At 51.1% G+C, this 20602-nt stretch overlaps 3 protein-coding genes across 6 annotated transcripts; 2 read left to right on the top strand and 1 right to left on the bottom strand.

Annotated features, from left to right (window-relative positions):
- Window positions 1-1031: 1031 nt before the first annotated feature.
- ubald2 (UBA-like domain containing 2) lies at window positions 1032-3098 on the bottom strand. The gene is made up of 3 exons (XM_068578058.1): window positions 2833-3098; window positions 1600-1656; window positions 1032-1435 (listed from the first exon to the last, which is right to left on the bottom strand). The coding sequence occupies exons 1-3, from the start codon at window positions 2938-2940 to the stop codon at window positions 1085-1087; spliced, it is 516 nt and encodes a 171-aa protein (XP_068434159.1). The 5' UTR covers window positions 2941-3098; the 3' UTR covers window positions 1032-1084.
- On the top strand, window positions 2419-7775 carry foxj1a (forkhead box J1a). Of its 3 annotated transcripts, none has more exons than XM_068578039.1 (4): window positions 2419-3369; window positions 4408-4461; window positions 4916-5502; window positions 5948-7775. In XM_068578039.1, the coding sequence occupies exons 3-4, from the start codon at window positions 4933-4935 to the stop codon at window positions 6797-6799; spliced, it is 1422 nt and encodes a 473-aa protein (XP_068434140.1). In that variant the 5' UTR covers window positions 2419-3369; window positions 4408-4461; window positions 4916-4932; the 3' UTR covers window positions 6800-7775. The 3 variants fall into 3 exon arrangements, 2 of the variants coding, with proteins under 2 accessions (XP_068434140.1, XP_068434139.1); XR_011077568.1 differs by lacking the exon at window positions 2419-3369 and having other exon boundaries at window positions 4328-4461; window positions 5948-7058; window positions 7554-7775; XM_068578038.1 differs by lacking the exon at window positions 2419-3369 and having other exon boundaries at window positions 4328-4461.
- Window positions 7776-15350: 7575 nt separating this feature from the next.
- On the top strand, window positions 15351-19759 carry amdhd2 (amidohydrolase domain containing 2). 2 transcript variants are annotated; one of them, XM_068578046.1, is made up of 12 exons: window positions 15351-15636; window positions 16249-16372; window positions 16770-16906; window positions 16991-17130; window positions 17204-17258; window positions 17403-17575; window positions 17686-17774; window positions 18216-18349; window positions 18423-18530; window positions 19101-19169; window positions 19460-19561; window positions 19658-19759. In XM_068578046.1, exons 2-12 carry the CDS (start codon window positions 16290-16292, stop codon window positions 19735-19737), a joined length of 1170 nt encoding a protein of 389 aa, XP_068434147.1. In that variant the 5' UTR covers window positions 15351-15636; window positions 16249-16289; the 3' UTR covers window positions 19738-19759. The 2 variants fall into 2 exon arrangements, with proteins under 2 accessions (XP_068434147.1, XP_068434146.1); XM_068578045.1 differs by having other exon boundaries at window positions 17403-17615; window positions 18205-18349.
- The last annotated feature ends 843 nt before the right edge of the window (window positions 19760-20602 follow it).

The raw sequence follows: 20602 nt of genomic DNA, 5'->3' as shown, positions 1-20602 counted from the left end.
CATTAAATGTTTCTTTTGTGTTTATGTACAAAACAGCCTCCAAATAAAATCTCTTTACCAGGTTTTTTAAGAGAAATAAAAAAAATGATCGGTAACAAAAACCTCTCTTCATAATCTGATTATTGCGTTGATCGACTCATCCGGATGAAGCTCCGCCCACAACGCCAGAACCGCTTTAGAAAAGATATAAAACCCCAGAGGTTTGAATGCATTTGTTATCTCACGCTCAAAGCTTCAGCTTTGAAACGAAGCTTTGAGCGTCTACCACGCTAAAAATATAAATCTGATTAAATTACTTTGTTTTAAAGTAAACTCTTTAGTGAATATAACTTCCTCAGTGAAAATATTGTTTTAAAGGCTTTAAACGCCAACAAGTACAGATTGAAGTGGAATATTTAGTGAAAGTTAAAATGTTTACACAAACGACGTAAACGGGTCTGATCCTGAATGAAGACAAGATGAGCTATTTATTCAAGAGTTGTTTCAGCTGCCTTTAACGGACCCCGTTTCCCAGAAGCCCACAGGCTCCTGCTGCTTCATGGGAGCTGTACTTTCTTTATGCGCACAAAGATAAGCTGTAGTTTTACTTTGTTTCAGTTGGAGCTGAAGTACAAAGTAGTCTCGAGGATCAGAGGCTGAAACAGGAAGTGACATCATGACTCTGCCTCTGTCACTCAAATGTTTAGTATGTTCATGCTTTTAGAACCCTTCTGGGGCCTTGAACCCTTCTGGGGCCTTGAACCCTTTGCTTGTTCGTTGCTGCTGACTTCCTGTCGAGAGAAGAACCATCGATCACACGAGTGTTCTGCTGGTTCTGTTAGAACCGAGGATGAAGACCAGGGACTCAGTCATGTTGCTCATCATCATCATCATCACCATCAGGTCTTCCTCAGCTTGTATGACCCGTGATGAAGAACTGAGGAAGAGTCTCTTGCTGAGTTTTTAGTTTAAAAAAAAAAAAACAGAGAGGACAACAGTCTTTTTTTTCACTTCCTCTCTCACGTGAACCTCCATGACCCCAACCCCCCCCACACCCACACCCCTCATCCCAACACCCCCCACACCTCCACCCTGCGGCTCTGCCTCATCTCTGGCCGTGGAGCGCTGACACGACGGGGGGCTGCTGGGCCGCGGGGGTCTGGGAGGCCCCGGGGGGCCACATGGGCGCCTGGGGCCTGTGGTGGTGGTGGTGGTGATGGTGGTGGTGGTGCATGTGGTGGCCCGTGGGCGACGACGGGGGCAGCCAGGCCGGCTGGTGGCCGGGCGGCGAGGAGGCCCAGAAGGAGCCGAAATGCCCCGGGGGGGAGCAGGCCATGGACGCCGCCTGGGAGGAGCCGGGGCCGGAGCCGCACTCGGACGCCCGCATCTTGGAGAACATGGTGATGGCCTCCGGGAAGTTTGGCGGCGTGGCCGGAGTGTTCCTGGGGGTGCACATCTGAGGCAAGAACACAAGGAATCAACAGGAAGTTGTTTTTACCTCTTTTTACAGGAGTCACATTTGGAGCTTTAAATACGCAGCGCGCCGCCGTCCAGCGGACCCTAAAACACAACTGGGAGGCTCGGCTGTCCTCACTGGTCTCACTGGTCAACGGGCCTTACCATCTGGTGGTGGTGGCCGGGGATGTGGGCCTCCTGGAAGAAGGAGCTGAGCGCCGTCTGCAGAGAGAGATCCAAGTTATTGAAGTGAGAACGATAAGACCAGACCCCCCCGAAGCGAGGCCTGGTCCCAGACCCAGCGCTTCAGTGAATATGGTGTTCTGGTGGAGGCCGGCGGGTCACGTGACCCGATGGCGTTTTCTTCTGACCAGGAAGCGTAACTCATGATTCTACTTCCTGTTGATTTCTCGACTGTTTAGAGTATGACGCTTTCAAACTGCAGTGACGCTCTGCAGCCGCGAGTCGCTCAGACGCCACGTTTAGTCAATCAGAACCTGAGCTCCCTCCTCTCCCTCCCCCCCTCTTCTTCCTCCCCCCCTCTTCCTCCTCCCTCCCCCCTTCACCCGAGGAGGAATGGAACCATCTGGAGCTTGGAGGATTCTTCGGGTGTCGTCAGCTGTTCACAGGCCGGAGGTGATATTTCAGCCGGAGGTCAGCGGTTGTGAGCGTGAGGAGATCTGCAGCGACCGCCACGACGAATTTAATAGTTAATAAATGAAGAACTAGTCCATTCAAGGAGTTTTGTGAGCAGATGAAAATCTAAATTCTTTGTTTCAAACTTCTTGAATGTGAATATCTGTCTTTGAGTTTAAGAACTAACAACAAATCGATTAATCCAGAATATTAATAAGTGGTTTAAAGTTTAAAAAAAACGTAGTATGTCATAACAGTGACTCAGTATGTCATATTAACGACTTAGTATGTCATAATAGTGACTGAGTATGCCATAATAGTGACTTAGTATGTCATAATAGTGACTGAGTATGCCATAATAGTAACTGAGTAACTCATAATAGTGATGTAGTATCTCATAATAACGACTTAGTTGTTCATAATAGTGACTAAGAAGTTCACAATAGTGACTTAGTGTGTCATAACGACTTAGTATGTCATAATAGTGACTTAGTATCTCATAATAGTGACTTAGTATCTCATAATAGTGTCGTAGCGTAGTAGCTTCGTGCTGCTAGCTTAGTGCTGCATGCTTGATGACGCGGTGGTGCTGCATGTAAACACGTCCTGGGCGGCTAGCTTAGCGCTGCTAGCTTCGTGCCGCTAGCCCGGAGCGCGCGGAGGACCTTAAGACGACGAATCCCCGTCACGAGCCGCCCGTTCAACCCGGCGGACAGAAGAGCGACCCAGAGCCGGGCTCCGGCCGGCGGGTCCGGGTCTCACCTCAAACTGCCAGTGGGCCGCTTGCAGGAGCTGCTTCGCCTGGTCCGCTGCGCACCCAGCGGTCAACACGAACTGGTTGATCATGACCTGGTGCCGCAGCTCGTCCATGTTCACCGAGATCTGCGCGGGGGGATATGAGCCCCGTGGCCGTGGTCGCTGCTGTGAGCCCGCTGAAGGCCGCTGGATCCCCGGTGCCGCCTGGAAGTCTCCCGACCCGAGTCTCCACCGTCGTCGAGCAGCAACAACAATATTTCATTTCGTCACCAACAACAAAGAGCAGCGCGCTTCTGATTGGCCGGCGAAGGCAGCAAGCGGCAGCGTTGATTGGCCGCAGCGTTCAAACTCACTGAGTGCGATGGTTTAACTGCTCTGAGACGTTGCCGACGGGCGGAGTCGAGCGGATTCTCGCGCAGTAACAAGGTGCCCGCCCTGCTGTAGTTGTCCACGCGTATTCATTCAGCTTGGGTTTACTAACGTCACCCGTTTGAGTGGGTATTTGTTGAATCCACAGAGTTGATTGGCTGCTTCGTTAGGCAGGTATATAAACCAAACACACACAAACAGTCCATACGTCATCTGACATTGAATACTCAATACAGACGTATTGTATAAGTAGTATTACTTTAACATTACTTATTGTTCTGTAATCATCTTTTTTTTCAAGAGAATACATATATATATATATATATATATATATATATATATATATATATATATGTATATATATATATATATATATATATATATATATATGTTTGTATATTTGTATATATATATATATACATATATATATACACACACACACACACACACCTGTATACTACATATTCTTGACTTCCTGTTGACCTCTGACAGACTTTCATTTTGAAGGAAAAACACTTTATTTAGTTTACGTGTGTGTGTGTGTGTGTGTGTGTGTGTGTGTGTGTGTGTGTGTGTATGTGTGTGTGTGTTTATTGGTGAACAGTGTCTGTGAGGAGTCTCAGTAACACAACGATCAGAGGCCACATCCCTTTGTTTGTCTCTCTGTCCTCAGAGAGTACATTCCTCCACACACAGCTACACATCTAGTAACACACACAGTTACACACACACACATCTATTGACACACACACACACAGTTACACACGTGTACACATCTATTAACACACACACACACACACACACATCATGTAAGTACAAACTTTCGCTCTAACAAGTGCTGCAGTAACGTAGTAATTCATATATATATATATATATATATATATATATATATATATATATATATATATATATATATATATATATATATATATTATATGTGTGTGTGTGTGTGTGTATTTGTGTGTCCGCGGGCCTCGGCTTGAGAGCAGCAGCCTCAGTTGACTTGAGCGTGATTAAAAGTGAGTCTCCATGGAAACCAGCGGGCCAATGGGAGCCCGGGAAGCTGTTAGAGGGGGGGCGTGTCCACGGTAACCGGACAAACCTCCCGCTGCAGGTACTAAACCCCTCTCCTCCTCTCCTCCTCTTCTCCTCTTCTCCTCTTCCTCACTGCGCTCACACACTGATCACACACTGATCACACACATCGATCAGCTGCTCGAGAGGATAACAAGAAGAAGAAGAAAAGTTTCTCTTTCCGTCAGAAAGGTGAGTTTAACTTCATTATATTTATATTACTATATTTATATAACAGAGCACGAAGGCTCGTTAAAGAAACACTAAACCTTCCACAGCTCTAATCATGTGAATACAACATTATGCTGTAATAGTTCATATTAATACACAACCAGCTTCATTAAAGTAAAGAATGTTATAAATGTTAAAGTGAAACGTCTGGAGGTGTCGCATTCCTCTGAATATACAACACCGTTTAAAGTGTTTTATGTGTCTAACAGAGCAATGTGTTTATTGTATAGATGTATTATACATATATGTATTGTATTATTACATGTAAAACCGCTCGTCAGGTCGCGCGCAGCGCGCGGCTGTCGGGCCTCCAGGTGACAGACTCACCTCTGGTAAAAGCTCACGCGCACACGCAGCTCTGTGTTTAAATGTCATTGTCCTCTCACGCGCACGCTGTGGCCGTGTCGCGTCTCAGGGAGCCGCGGGAGAGCCATGCTGACGCTGAGCGGCGCGCGGGACGAGGACGAGCTGCTGGCCGCGGCCGCGCAGGCGGAGCAGCGGGACGGCTGCGCGGGCCCCGTGGACCCTCTGGGCCCCGTGGACCCCCTGGGCCCCGTGGACCCTCTGGGCCCCGTGGAGCCCGTGGGCCCCGTGGAGCCCGTGGGGCTGGATGACAGCCTCACCAGCCTGCAGTGGCTGCAGGAGTTCTCCATCCTCGGGCCCGGCGGGCCGCCGCGCGCGCTGCAGCGGCCCGCGGGCCCCGACGCGCCGGCCTCCCCGCTGGCCGCGGACCCGGCCTCCTTCGCCGGGCCGCTGACCCCGGGGAAGCCCACGGCGGCGGCCTACAGCCGCATGCAGCTGCCGGGCATCGTGGCGCACGGGCACTGTCCCGACGAGGTGGACTACAGCACCAACGCGCACGTCAAGCCGCCGTACTCGTACGCGACGCTCATCTGCATGGCGATGCAGGCGCGCGCCGAGAGCAAGATCACGCTGTCCAGCATCTACTCGTGGATCACCGACAACTACTGCTACTACCGACACGCGGACCCCACCTGGCAGGTAACACACACACACACACACACACACACACATATATATATATATATATATATATATATATATATATATATATATGGAGGAGGAAGTGCAGCCGCAGCAGAAGAAGTTTAATTTATCCGGATGAATGATTGATGATCTGTTCTGTTGTTGTAGAGCAGCACATGGGGCAGATAATATTTAACCAAGGTCACCGGGTCACCACTCTGCTGCAGCTTCAACACCACTCTCATGTCTGCAGCTGGTTAGCTTAGCTTAGCATAAGACTCCAGCATCCGTATCCACACAAACACAAAGTAATAAGATCCTCAACAACTTATCTTATGTTCTTTCATTCAACATAAAGTATTTCACGACCTCCAGACCGCCCGGCGAGCTGTTCCCCCCTGTTCCCGGTCGTTATGCTAAGCTAAGCTAACAGCGGCTGGCCGTGTGTGTCTCTCCCCAGAACTCCATCCGACACAACCTGTCGCTCAACAAGTGCTTCATCAAGGTTCCTCGGCAGAAGGACGAGCCGGGGAAAGGCGGCTTCTGGAAGATCGACCCGCAGTACGCCGAGCGGCTCCTGAGCGGCGCCTACAAGAAGCGGCGCATGCCGCCGGTCCAGATCAACCCGGCGCTGCAGAGCCGGCTGCGGGTGAACCTCCAGCCCCGGTCCGGGGGCCACCGTGGCCCGGCGGGGGCCCCCGGACCGGGCGTTGACCCCGAGTCACAGCGGCTCCTGCGGGAGTTCGAAGAGGCGACCGGCGCCGACCAGAACTGGGACCCTCACCCGGCCGAGGGCACCATGCTGGGGTCCTGGCCCGTGGTGCGGGGGAGGCTCGGCCACAAGAGGAAGCCGGGCTCCAGAGCCAGCGGCGGCGGCGCCAAAGCCCCCCGGCGGTCCAGCTCCCCGCTGTTGCCCTTGGACGAGCAGAAGGATCTCGGTCCCCTGAAGGGGGACTTCGACTGGGACGCCCTGCTGGACTCGGCCCTCAACGGGGAGCTGAGCCTGGAGGGCGGAGAACCCCTGAGCCCCGACACGACGGAGGACCTGACGGTGCGGGGCACCCACATCGTGGACCCCCACGCGGGGCCGGCGGATGTCCACGTGTTGGCGGAGACCCAGAGGAATACCGACGGGTCGGACTTTGACGAGGAGACCTTCCTGGCCACCGCCTTCCTGGAGAGCCCCTGGCCCGAGGAGGACCAGGGCCGCGGGGACTTCCTGTGCGGCGCCTCCGTCAACCTGGACCAGCTGTTCGACCTCGGGGACTCGTTGGGCGGAGACCCGAGCAGCCGGATCGACTCGCTGCTCTGAGGCGGTCCGGTTCCTCACCAGACTCTCTGAGGATTAACAGACTCGCCCTTTGTTGTCTTTTTACACTCGAAAAAACCCTCTTTGTCTTTTTGAAGATGTATTTTTTTTGGAGTTTGATGGAGGAAGACGAGCAAAACTATGAAACCAGGAGACGACTTGAGACGAGCGAAGTCCTGTTCACAATCAGAGCCTCCAGAGACCGGATCCGACAGAGCTGCAGGGTGGCGTGTGCTTGGTGTGTGCTTGGCGTGTGCTTGATGTACGTATGACGTGTGTTTTTGGTAGCGAGAAGTTAAAAGTTAATGCAAGCTAGTTAGCCAAAGTGCTAAAGTAGTAAAGCCCGCCTTTTGTTTTATTTATTTTATAGTTGTAAAACTTACCTGAGCTTTGACTAAGTGACTCTGAGTTTGTTTCAGTGAACATACGTGAACGTTTCCTCAACGCGTGTGAACGGGCCTTGAACGCATCGCGGCCTCTGTTTACATCATAAAAAGTGTGGTTCTGTGTTGTTGTTTGGGCCCAAATGAGGGCGGGGCCTCGTGGAGGCGGGGCCTCGTGGAGGCGGGGCCATCGCATTGGCAGAGAAGTCGCTGGTTGTTTTTAATATGTGAATTTTTGCCATATGTTTGGTGTCGTTGTGATTTACTGTTTTAGTTTTTGTTTCCGTGTGTTTTGTTTTTGTTACTAACTCTTCTGTTTGTTTTTGTCCAAAATGATTAGCATCAGTTTAACTAGATTAATAATTGCTTTGCAGGAAGTGAAGTATTTACTGGTTGAAATCCTCCAACAACGAACTCTGAAGAACTTCTGGAGCTGTTTTTTAAAGCCGAGCTTTATGTGCCAACAACGACTTTATCACTGAGACTAAATGTCTTTTTATTGTGAACAAAAGATGTGACGCGTGTCTCTGCTTCACTTCCTGTTTCCTCCGCGGTCTGAAGCTTCTACTTCCTGTCTGGTTTATTTTACACTTTTCTTTGTCAATAAAAACAATGAAGTTTTCCTGCATCTCGCTTGTCTCCATGATGTCACACTAACCGATACCAGATGGATCAGCTCATGTTGCACAAGCATTCATGCTCCCCAGAGGACGAAGGCGCTACTGACCCTCTGACTTCTGCTTTAGCGCCACCAACAGGACAAACGCTTCATTAAGTTAAATTCCTCCATCAGGACGTGTTGAAGCGTTTCCTGGTTGGATTACGTTCATGTTCCCCAGATGAAGAACCCGACTGACTTTTGGAGATCCTCAGACTTTTCCTTGTGGCGCCACCTACAGGGTGACATCACGTTGCTATCTGGACAACTGACGGATGGCTTTGTGTTACATTTGGTTCAGATGTTCATGTTCCCCAGAGGATAACCTTCCACCACTGTTGCGGTCGACTGACATTGGCTTTAGCGCCACCGTGAGGTCGAACCTTGAATGTATTCAATGACCTGTCTCTCCATCTCCTCCGTGTGCTGGTGGGGACCCTCCTGCTCCCCAGATGATGAACCCCAGATGATGAACCCCAGATGATGAACCTCACGTCTAGTCCTTAAACCTTGAGACTGAGTAAACATGTCGAGGACAGGAGTTGTGGTGAAATGTGCGTCTGGTTCATGCTCCCTTCAGGATGAACCTCGGACCAGACGCTCACCCTGAGGTTCTCCTGGTGGTCCTGTGGGCTCTGGCCTTCTGTTCCAGGTCTTTGTGCTCAGTACCCCCCCCCCCCCCCCCCATATATCACCGTCTGGCCGCTGTAGACCACCTTGTCTCTCTGACCCGACACAGATCAGCTGGCGGCTCGAGCCGCATGAAGAGCTGCAACAGTCAAATGCAAATGCAGAGTTTAGGAAGCCCCCCCCCCCCCCCCACCCTTTCCCTCCTCTTACCCCCCCCTCCCCCCAGCGATGCCGTCATGGCGGCTGTAATGCGGCACCTCGTGTGACGGACACCCGACACCCTGCTGGAGCAGCAGGATGCAGCGTCCTCATGCCCGGACCGGAGCGCTTTTCCTGGAAAGCAGAGCCAACAAAACACACACACACACACACACACACACACACACACACACACACACACACACACACACACACACACTGGTCCCCGCGGCCCCCTGGACCGCATCACCTGCAGGACCCGGCCCTCCAGCTGACGGCTCCTCATGTTGAAGCGGTCACACGAGAGGCCCGGTAACCCGACGCCGGTATCGTCCTCTGGCCCGCTGACGGCTGCCGGTAAGAGGAGCCGCGGCTGAAACGCTAACCGGGGGCGCGCACGAGCCGCACGAGCCGCACGCGCACGAGCCGCACGCGCACGAGCCGCACGCGCACGAGCCGCACGCGCACGAGCCGCACGCGCACGAGCCGCACGCCGCCTGCAGGCAGGAAGTGGGATCTCTCCTCTGTGAGTCCGGACCGGCTTCCAGCTCTCTGCTTCTGAAACACTTCTTCGGTTCGAGGCGAGCCAGTTCTGCTCAGAATCGATCGGCGCAATGCATGCTGGGTAGATTTGTGTCTGCTTTGCTCTGACGTCTCATGAGAGCTCAAGGAGACAACTCTGAACATTCAGCACAACACTCCTCTGCAGGAAGTGTCTGAAAACTAAAGGTTCATGACGCTGCCACTGGGAGCCACTGGGAGCTACTGGGAGCCACTGGGAGCCACTGGGAGCTACTGGGAGCCACTGGGAGCCGCTGGGAGCTACTGGGAGCCACTGGGAGCCACTGGGAGCTACTGGGAGCTACTGGGAGCCACTGGGAGCCACTGGGAGCTACTGGGAGCCACTGGGAGCCACTGGGAGCCACTGGGAGCCACTGGGAGCTACTGGGAGCCACTGGGAGCCACTGGGAGCCACTGGGAGCCACTGGGAGCTACTGGGAGCCACTGGGAGCCACTGGGAGCTACTGGGAGCCACTGGGAGCTACTGGGAGCTACTGGGAGCTACTGGGAGCCACTGGGAGCTACTGGGAGCCTCTAGCTCCTCCCCCTTCCCCAAAAAACAAGATGTGAAAAAGAGAAGAGACGGGAATACGTCTTTTTTATCACACAGCTAATGAAAAGCCGGTTTCCTGGGAAACTGCTGGTACCATTGTCATGGAGGGTCTGTTGCTGGGGGGGGGGGGGCATGGGGGAAGAGGGGGGGGGGGAGGGGCGGGGGAGGGAAGGTGGAGGGGGGCACCGGCCCCCCCGGTGCCGATGGTGGAGCCTCAGATTTATTACAGCGGAAAGTTCACTTTACCTCAGAGAGAAGCTCTTTAACGTCAGTTTGTCTTTGAAAACACTTTACTTATTTATTATTTATTATTTATTCACTTATTTATTCATTTATTTACTTACTTATTTATTATTTATGACTTCACACAGAACCAGAGAGAAGAAAACAATAAAAACATATTTCTTTCATAATTCATTAAAATGATGAAGATCTGTTCTATAAATGAAGGAGATCTTCATCCTTTCACATGCTCATCTTACGTCACACGAGGAGATGAGGAGACAAGGAGACGAGGAGACGAGGAGACGAGGAGGAGCACTGGATCTAAACTTTCACTTGTTTGTAGTTTCCAGAGGTTGCATTCTGGGAACTGATGTTTTTATTGAAGATATTCCTGTGTGTGTGTGTGTGTGTGTGTGTGTGTGTGTGTGTGTGTGTGTGTGTGTGTGTGTGTGTGCGTGTGTGCGTGTGTGTGTGTGTGTGTGTGTGTGTGTGTGTGTGTGTGTGTGTGTGTCTTCCTGTCAGAGCCGTCCGGGCGCCGGTGTGTTCAGGTGTCGGGGTCAGGAAGAGGATTTGTCGATCTTTGTATGCGAGGCCTTCAGGGTGGGTGTGTGTGTTTGAGGGTGTGTGTGTATTTGGCGAGGTGGGGGAGGCGGGGGGGGGGGGGTTGTTTGTGTGTGTGTTTGTGTGTGTGTGTGTTTGTGTGTTTGCCTCTGTTGCAGTGCAGGCTGATGCTTCTTTGTGAGGACACACAGGCGAGAGGTAATCTGACATCCATCACAGGCTCTGTAACAACACGGAGACAAAGGAGGGGGGGGCTTTATTCATCACAGGGGGGGGGTGAAGGGGGGGGGGGGCTTTATTCATCACAGGGGGGGGGGGGTGAAGGGGGGGGCTGAAGACCGGCGTGACAAAGCCAGATCTGGAGGAACCAGTAAACCTGGGAAACCTCCAGAGGAGCAGTGGGAGCTCACTGGGGGGACCAGACCCACGACACCAGAGGATGACGATGTCATCACGATACTTCGCTCCATCAGGTTATCACGATACTGACATGTTTTATGATTTTTTACCTTTTTTCAACCGCAAATTGTCCCCAAAGGAATTTTGTCAACATATTTGATCCAATGAGTTTTTATTCATTTCATAATCATTTCATTGCAGCGTAATGTATAAAGACTGACCGACAGTTTTTACACATTACGCTGGTCCCTGAACGCCTCGTCTGGGGGAACCGGCCTCCAGCGGACGTGTGTGTGTGTGTGTGTGTGTGTGTGTGTGTGTGTGTGTGTGTGTGTGTGTGTGTGTGTGTGTCCAGGTAACGTGAAGGTGAGTCCTGACAGAACAATGCTCTCTCACTGCGTCGGTTACCAAACAGATTCTCCGCTTACACCCCCCCTCATTGTCTCCTCCACGCCGCTCGCTTCACGCCACGACGCCGCGAAAAGAGAAAGAAAAGAAAAGAAAAGCGACGTTTGTGCAGAACGACGTCAGGATTCTTTGAAGGTGAAATAAAGTCACATGACACCTGAAACCCTCCAGAGAGGCGGCTGTGTTCTTGGCGGCCACAGCTTGACCTTGGCAGGGCGAGTCCAGGCATGCCTCCACAAAGCTGTGTGTGGGGGGAGGGGAGGGGGGGGGGAGAGAGGGGGGAGGGGGGGGGGCTCAATGAGAGGAAAACGCCGCTCAGCGAGCCGCCTCCTGCCGCCTCGCCGCCTCTCTTAATGACTCTTTTCTTTTCCATTTTCTCAACGCCTCCACAAACTGTAATCTGCTTTCTTTGTGGCGCTGAGACGCCGAACCCTCAAGAGGGGAGCAGGCCGACGAGAAACAGGGCCCGGGTCCACGTGGGGGCCGAGTCTGAGACCCCCAAAGAGCCTCTGGTTGTATAGAAGTCTATGCTTCATGTGTTGAAGCTGCATTCTCTCTCCTGACCACCAGGGGGCGACTTCTCTGGTTGTATAGAAGTCTATGCTTCATGTGTTAAAGCTGCATTCTCTCTCCTGACCACCAGGGGGTGACTCCTCTGGTTGTATAGAAGTCTATGCTTCATGTGTTAAAGCTGCATTCTCTCTCCTGACCACCAGGGGGCGACTCCTCTGGTTGTATAGAAGTCTATGCTTCATGTGTTGAAGCTGCATTCTCTCTCCTGACCACCAGGGGGCGACTCCTCTGGTTGTATAGAAGTCTATGCTTCATGTGTTGAAGCTGCATTCTCTCTCCTGACCACCAGGGGGCGACTCCGCTGGTTGTATAGAAGTCCATAGAAGTGACTCTACTGCAGGAACATCTGCCTCCATGCTCTTGGTTGGTTGGCTCTGTAGTATTATGGGATGGCTTGTGGTTCATCAGTCTCCTCCCGGGGCGACCTTTGACCTTTCATCCAGCAGAGAACTTTACGGGCCAAATACCTGCAGGATGCAGCCCGTCGGCCTCAGCAGGACTCTGCTTCCTTTAATATGTGAACCAACAACCTGCTGACTGAAGAATGATTGACCTCACGAGAGGGAAGAGAAGCCAGCGCCTGCTTTAATCATCTGTTGCTGTTTATTCACACACAGCTATTCATATTGCAGTGTGTGTCTGTGTGTGTGTGTGTGTGTGCGCGTGTGCGTGTGTGTGTGTGTGTGTGCGTGTGTGTGTGTGTGTTATTATATAAGTTAATGGCTGAGCAGTGTGTCTATGAAGTTTATGGCACCTCCTCTGTTCCTCAGCATCACTCCTGTCCTCTTTACAGCTGGGTGAGTTAAGGAGGGGCTGTGTGTGTGTGTGTGTGTGTGTGTGTGTGTGTGTGTGTGTGTGTGTGTGTGTGTGTGATCTTTACACCCCCCGCCAGGGTTCAGACAAACACTTATTAACTGAGAGGAATGCAAACAGCCTGAAGCTGCTGGGGATGGAGGGAGGGGGGAGGGGAAGAAAGAGAAAGGAGAAAGAGGAGAACTCCTCCTTCTCCTCCCCCTCCTCCTCCCCTTCCTCCTCCTCGTCCTCCTCCCTCCACTCCTTGTAAACTCCCAGGAGATGGATCCAGAACAAAGCAGCTCCTGTGGCTGCAGACGACATGAACATGAAGTTCAGACAGGAAGTTACAGCACAACTCACCTCCTCTGAGGGGAGAGGAGGTGAGAGGAGAGGAGACAAGTTCAGTTGAGATAAGAGGAGAGGAGACAAGTTCAGTTGAGATAAGAGGAGAGGAGACAAGTTCAGTTGAGATAAGAGGAGAGGAGACAAGTTCAGTTGAGATAAGAGGAGAGGAGACAAGTGAGGTCAAGTTAAGAGAAGACGAGTGAAGATAAGTGAAGATGAGTTAATCGTTTTCTGTGTTTTGATTCAGCTTCCTGATTATCTCCAGATAACTAAACTACTGGTAGAGTCTCAGTAGAGTCCCAGTAGAGTCCCAGTAGAGTCTCAGTAGAGTCCCAGTAGAGTCTCAGTAGTTCAGAGGAGCAGAGGACGGGCCGTCTGTCAATGAGGACAAATGACATCAGGTTGATCAGAGTGCTGGAGGAGTGAGAGGACGATCACAGTGAAGCTTCAAACCTTCACTAGCAGTGTGGCTACATGTAGCCATACTGCTAGCTACATGTAGCCATACTGCTAGCTACATGTAGCCATACTGCTAGCTACATGTAGCCATACTGCTAGCTACATGTAGCCACACTGCTAGCTACATGTAGCCATACTGCTAGCTACATGTAGCCATACTGCTAGCTACATATAGCCATACTGCTAGCTACATGTAGCCACACTGCTAGCTACATGTAGCCATACTGCTAGCTACATGTAGCCATACTGCTAGCTACATGTAGCCACACTGCTAGCTTCATGTGATGATATTGATCGTATGATCTTCATCTTCATCGGTTCAGTCACGTTCTCCGGGCTCAGAGAGAAGTCGTTTCTCCTGCAGCGTCCGACCTTCCAGCGACCTCGTGGGCGTCTTTCAGCCCGTCAGCGGCTCCTGTAAAGCGGGCCCGGCGCCCTGAACCCGGCGCCCTGAACCCGGCGCCCTGAACCCGGCGCTCACATAACGGACCTTTAACTCGGCCGCCTGACAAAACCCAACGGGATGAAAGACCGAGAGGCCACGAGGGTCTGGAGTCAAGCGTCCATGAATGAGACAAAGCTACCGTGTGACTGGGGGGCGCCGACGTCACGGCCCACGAGGGAGGGGGGGCGGCGGTGGGGGAGGGGGGTGTGGGAGAGAGGGGGGGGGCTGCAGAGTACAACGGGGCGTCCCGGGTCTCCTCTCAAATATGCACCAAAGCTGCTGCCAAGTCCTCTGTTTGCACACAGCAGCGTTTACACGCTGTCGGCCAGTGGAGACGCACGCCCTGATTCATATTGGGGGGGCAGGGGGGGCATAGGAAAGAGGGGGTGGGGGGGTCTGGTCTCCTCATGGGTGGCCCGGTCTGGCCAGAGGACGGAGGACTCGTAGTGGTCTCCATGGGGATGAGCAGGACCTGAGGAGGCATCCGGCTTACTGGAAACCTGGTTTATTGTTGACTTTCAGGAATGAGGGGGGAGGGGGGGGGCTGTGAGCCGGGGGGGGGGGGGGGCTGTGAGCCGAGGGCGGGGGGCTGTGAGCCGAGGGGGGGGGGGTACTGCATTTCCTGGTTCTACTTATACTGGTGTACAAGTACATTCACGTACAAATACAACTTTAGACAGTTTTAAATGTTGAGTTCCTGCATTGATGTTGAAGAACAGAAGTATTATCAGATACTGGGACTGAAGTATTACAGGTACAAGTACTCACCTGTGAGTGATGTCATCCAGACTCACATCTTCAAGACTTCAGACAATAAAGAAACTCAGATGACAAAAACTGCTCCAGGATACGCTGATGACCAAGTATTGTGTACTTATGAAGTACTTTAGTACCTGAACCCAGAACGAAGTATTGTGTACTTATGAAGTACTTTAGTACCTGAACCCAGAACGAAGTATTGTGTACTTATGAAGTACTTTAGTACCTGAACCCAGAACAGAAGTTTCCAGAACTCAGAGTAAACTGTTAAAATGTTGTTTTTTAGCGCCCCCTGCTGGCCCTTTAAGAACTGAACACACACGCACACACTGACAGTACTGATGTACTTTTACTGTAGTTCTTTAAGCACCCCCCCCCCCCCCCCCCCCCCCCCCCCCACACACACACACACACACACACACACACACACACACAAACTTGTACTTGAAGTATTTAAACATTATTGATGAACGTGTGTTTTCTTGGCGCTCTTCATCGGGTTTACCGCCGCTGTGAGGACAGTTTATGGGTTTGTTTTGGTCACGTGACCCGCAGCTCCGCTGTGTCACGTGACATCCGCTTCCCTGTTTCTATTCGACAGGCTGAGCTGGAACAGGACCGAGTTCCTCTGGACTTTACCGACGGAGAGAAACCTGCTGATGACACGAGAGCTGCACGAAAACACGGAATGAACGGTCGCCGAACTCGGTTAAAAAAACCTTAGTTTTAAGCAGCTCGCTCCTGTATTTTCGTGCAAGAGGAGCGACGTGGTGACGGTTGAACAAGTTTTAATTCTACCGGAATACTTGAAGTATTGTGTACGTGGTGTACGCCGAAGTGACGGCTGGAGTCTACAAACCCTCTGCTTGTACAGCTTCCCCCCGAAAGGTACGTGAAGCAGCTCACAGCTGACGAGACCTTCAAATGTCTGTTTTCAGGATGGAGTATGGCGTTGTGCGTTTTCACGCAAATAACCGACCAGAGCAACAAGTAATAGTTCCCCAGAGGCAGTCAGGTAGTACTAGTACACAAGTACTAGTACCTGGAAGATTGACTAGATTAATAAGTATTTAACACTGAGGGCATAACCACAGGGTCAGAGTCCAGAGGATCCTCCCTGAGATACCGCTTCATGTGTGCACCATGCGCGTGCACGGGGCATGCGCACCGTGCGCGTGCACGGTGCAAGGTAAATAAAGATCACTTTCAGGAGAGATCACAGTTATTCTAAACAGCTCAAAGTGGTCTGCAGACTGTTTAAAGGAGGAACAGCAGCTCTGGGCTCAGTTCAGGGGGTCAGGGTGCGCGAGGGTCCTGAAGGGTCAGCTGACGTCATTCTGAGGTCACCTGACGTCATTCTGAGGTCACCTGAGGACATGAATCAAAGCTTATACTTCACTATAAACATTCCTTCAGCGATTCAGTAAACTGACTATTCTATAAAATATTTACTAGATAAAAGTATAACGGAGCGTTTGATTCGGTCGTCTGTGTCTCCAGTGCGGGCGGAGTCTGTCTCCACCCGTCTGCTGGGAGACAACATGCCGTCCAACAAGTCTGTTTCTGACGCTCCGATCAGCCAGTTCATCAACTGCAGAGTGCTGAGGGAGCAGAGACTGCAGAGGTACACACACACACACACACACACACACACACACACACACACACTGCAGAGGTACACACACACACACACACACACACACACACACACACACACACACACTGCAGAGGTACACACACACACACACACACACACACACACACTGCAGAGGTACACACACACACACACACACACACTGCAGAGGTACACACACACACACACACACTGCAGAGGTACACACACACACACACACTGCAGAGGTACACACACACACACACACACACACACTGCAGAGGTACACACACACACACTGCAGAGGTATTATACACACTATATGTACAGTATGTGTATATTTATATAGAAATGTAGTGGAGTATAAAGGTGTGTGTGTGTGTGTGTGCGTGTGCGTGTGCGTGTGCAGAGAGGACCTGTGGGTGCGTGACGGAAGGATTCTAGATCCAGAGAAGTTGTTCTTCGATGAACAAGGATACGCAGACGAACGCGTGGACTGTGAAGGCAGCATCATCGCCCCGGGGTTCATCGACGTCCAGATCAATGGTACACACACACACACACACACACACACACACACGTTGATGCTGTGTGACCTCTGGGTGACCTCTGGGTGACCTCTGGGTGCAGGAGGGTACGGCGTGGACTTCTCTCAGGCCTCAGAGGACGTGTCTGTGGGCGTGGCCTTGGTGTCTCAGAGGATCCTGCAGCACGGCGTGACGTCCTTCTGCCCCACGCTGGTCACGTCGCCGCCGGCCGTCTACCACCAGGTGAAGCTGCATGGAGGCCCTCCACCTGCACGGTCTCATTGACATATTCATATTCATAATCTGTGTGTTTCAGGTCCTGCCGCAGATCAGAGTCCAGGCCGGAGGAGCGCAGGGCGCCGGCGTTCTGGGTAAGACACTAAAACACACGGGGAAACTTTAAATCTATTCTTGTATAAAACAATATATTTCTTTTAAAATATATATTTTAATGTATATATAAATATTTGAAATATATTTCTATATAGTTTTGTATCTGTGATCCGGCCCCTCAGGCGTGCACCTGGAGGGCCCGTTCATCAGCGCGCAGAAGAAGGGGGCCCACCCGGAGAGGTTCCTGAGGGCCTTCGGGAGCAGAGGGCTGGAGGACCTGATGGAGGTCTACGGCGGCCTGGACCACGTCGCCATGGTGACGCTGGCTCCGGAGCTGGCCGGCAGCCAATCGGTGGTGAGGGAGCTCAGCCGGAGGGGCGTCACCGTGTCTCTAGGTACTCGGTACGCGCGCCGTGTACAAAAACACAGTTGTGTGGTACTCTGCTGACGGCCTCGTGTCCTCAGGTCACTCCGTGGCCAACCTGTCGCAGGCGGAGGAGGCCGTCCAGCAGGGGGCGAGCTTCATCACGCACCTGTTCAACGCCATGCTGCCCGTGAGTACTGCTGCGAGCACTGTGTACTTCTACACTGCAGTATAGCACTGATGCACCTGTACTAGTACTGTGTACTTCTACACTGCAGTATAGCACTGATGCACCTGTACTAGTACTGTGTACTAGTACTGTGGTACTATTATATGGAGGTAGATTTGTGTATTTTTATCTGAGCAAATTTCTTGTTTGTAAGTAAATTATATTTTAAATAATTACTCTAAAAAAAATAACTCTAAAAGTTTGCTGTAAATTCAAAAATTATGCACCTTAAAAAAAATACATTCTCAAAAAAGTTTAAAAAAAAATTTGCTCTCCAAAAAAAAAAAATCCTCAAAAAAATTCAATTCAAAAATCTTTGCTCTCAAAAAAGAATTCTCTTTGTACTCTGATTGTACTCTGATGTGATATTCACGGTAGTGAACCCCCTCAGTTCCACCACAGGGACCCCGGCATCGTGGGCCTGCTCACCAGTGACCGGCTCCCTGCTGGCCGGTCGGTGTATTACGGCATGATCGCAGACGGGATCCACACCAACCCGGCCGCGCTGCGCATCGCCCACCGGGCTCACCCTGCAGGTCGGGAGGGCGGCGCCCCCGATGTCACTTCCTGTGGAGACTTCCTGTCCTCACCCCTAAACTGTCCCCCCAGGTCTGGTGCTGGTGACGGACGCCATCGCGGCGATGGGCCTCCCGCCGGGCCGCCACACCCTGGGCCAGCAGGTCATCCAGATCCAGGGCCTCCACGCCTACCTGGCAGGTCAGCTATTGATCCTGTTAGCGGTGCTGCTAACGCTACTACCTCTCCTGTTGGTTCTCTGTTAGCGGTGCTGCTAACGCTACTACCTCTCCTGTTGGTTCTCTGTTAGCGGTGCTGCTAACGCTACTACCTCTCCTGTTGGTTCTCTGTTAGCGGTGCTGCTAACGCTACTACCTCTCCTGTTGGTTCTCTGTTAGCGGTGCTGCTAACGCTACTAGCTCTCCTCCTGTTGGTTCTCTGTTAGCGGTGCTGCTAACGCTACTACCTCTCCTGTTGGTTCTCTGTTAGCGGTGCTGCTAACGCTACTACCTCTCCTGTTGGTTCTCTGTTAGCGGTGCTGCTAACGCTACTAGCTCTCCTCCTGTTGGTTCTCTGTTAGCGTTGCTGCTAACGCTACTAGCTCTCCTCCTGTTGGTTCTCTGTTAGCGGTGCTGCTAACGCTACTAGCTCTTCTCCTGTTGGTTCTGTTTACTCTGATGGCGATCAAAGGACTGAGAGGGTCAGAACTGATCAGGATCAATAACAGGAAGTAATTTAATTGATTATTGGTGAACTCTTTCTGTCTTTTAGGCACGACGACGCTCAGCGGCAGCATCGCCCCGATGGACATGTGTGTGCGGCACTTTAAACACGCCGCGGGTGAGTTTGTGTCCTTTGTCTTTTTCAAATACTTATAATGTCCACCACATGATCAATAACCACCACATGATCAATAACCACCACATGATCAATAACCACCACATCATCAATGTCCACCACATCATCAATATCCACCACATGATCAATAACCACCACATGATCAATAACCACCACATGATCAATAACCACCACATGATCAATAACCACCACATGATCAATATCCACCACATGATCAGTAACCACCACATGATCAGTAACCACCACATGATCAGTATGTCATTGATCTGAAGGCTGCAGCGTAGAAGCAGCTCTGGACGCGGCGTCGCTGCATCCGGCTCAGCTGCTCGGCATCACGCAGCAGAAAGGAACGCTGGACTTTGGTTCTGACGCAGGTCAGCAAGCGGACGCCTTCTGGTTCTGGTTCTGGTTCTGGTTCTGGTTCTGGGGGTTTGATTGGTTCTACATGTTCCGTGTGCTCCGGTCCTCAGACCTGGTTCTGCTCGATGACGCCCTCAACGTCAAGGCCACCTTCATTGCTGGAGAGGAGGTCTGGAGGAAAGCACCATAGAAGAAGAAGAAGAAGAAGAAGAAGAAGAAGAAGAGGAGGAGGAGGAGGAGGAGGAGGAGGAGGAGGAGGAGGAGGAAGAGGAAGAGGAGGAGGAGGAGGAGGAGGAGGAGGCTGGGACCCGTGGTGCCTTCAGGGAAACGCTGTAAAACACACAACCACCAATCTGAGAACGTGAACTCCTCTCCAGCCGCTCGTCAGCGCTCCGTGTTTATTGATCATTAAAATGTTTTCTATTCAAACGAGTCGTTCGTCTCCTGGTTGGAGATCTGAGAGTTTTTATGAATGCATGAATCAGATGTTCAGTTTTCCTCTGAAGTTTCATAACTTCGTCTCATTTTGGTGATTTATTCTGTTTTCATTCCAGAATGAAACATAAACTGCTTTCACAGCTCCGACTTCTGAAACACTTTTAACGATTGAAATCATTCGTTAAATATTTGCTTTCATTTTTCTTTGTGTGTAAAAGTACAATGTTTTCATCTGAAATCATAATTTCATGACTGACGTGTCCTGATGTTTTTACTTCAAATCCTAATAAAGACGGTAAATAAATACGTTGATGTAAAAAGTACATTATTTCCCTCTGAGAAGTAGTAAAGTATACTGAAAGTACTGAAGGAGGAACAATGCAGTACAAGTACATGAGTTAATGTACAATGAGAGAAACATGATGTTTATGTTTTATTAGTGCGTGAACTCAGAATGAGAAACAACAACAGTGTAACAGAACATTAAATATAAGTATAAGATAAATTGCTATTAGTTTATTTGAAGATTCACGGAAATACAAATTAAATATTTTCACGTTTCAGAATCTGAGAACATTTAAAAAATGTGTTAATTTGTTTTGCTTGTCATCATTTTT

This window comes from Clinocottus analis, unplaced genomic scaffold, assembly GCF_023055335.1.
Source record: "Clinocottus analis isolate CAN_PGR_092001 unplaced genomic scaffold, fCliAna1.0.p SCAF_16, whole genome shotgun sequence".
NCBI classification, from domain to species: Eukaryota; Metazoa; Chordata; class Actinopteri; order Perciformes; family Cottidae; genus Clinocottus; species Clinocottus analis.
This window is presented reverse-complemented; position numbering and strand designations above follow the sequence as displayed.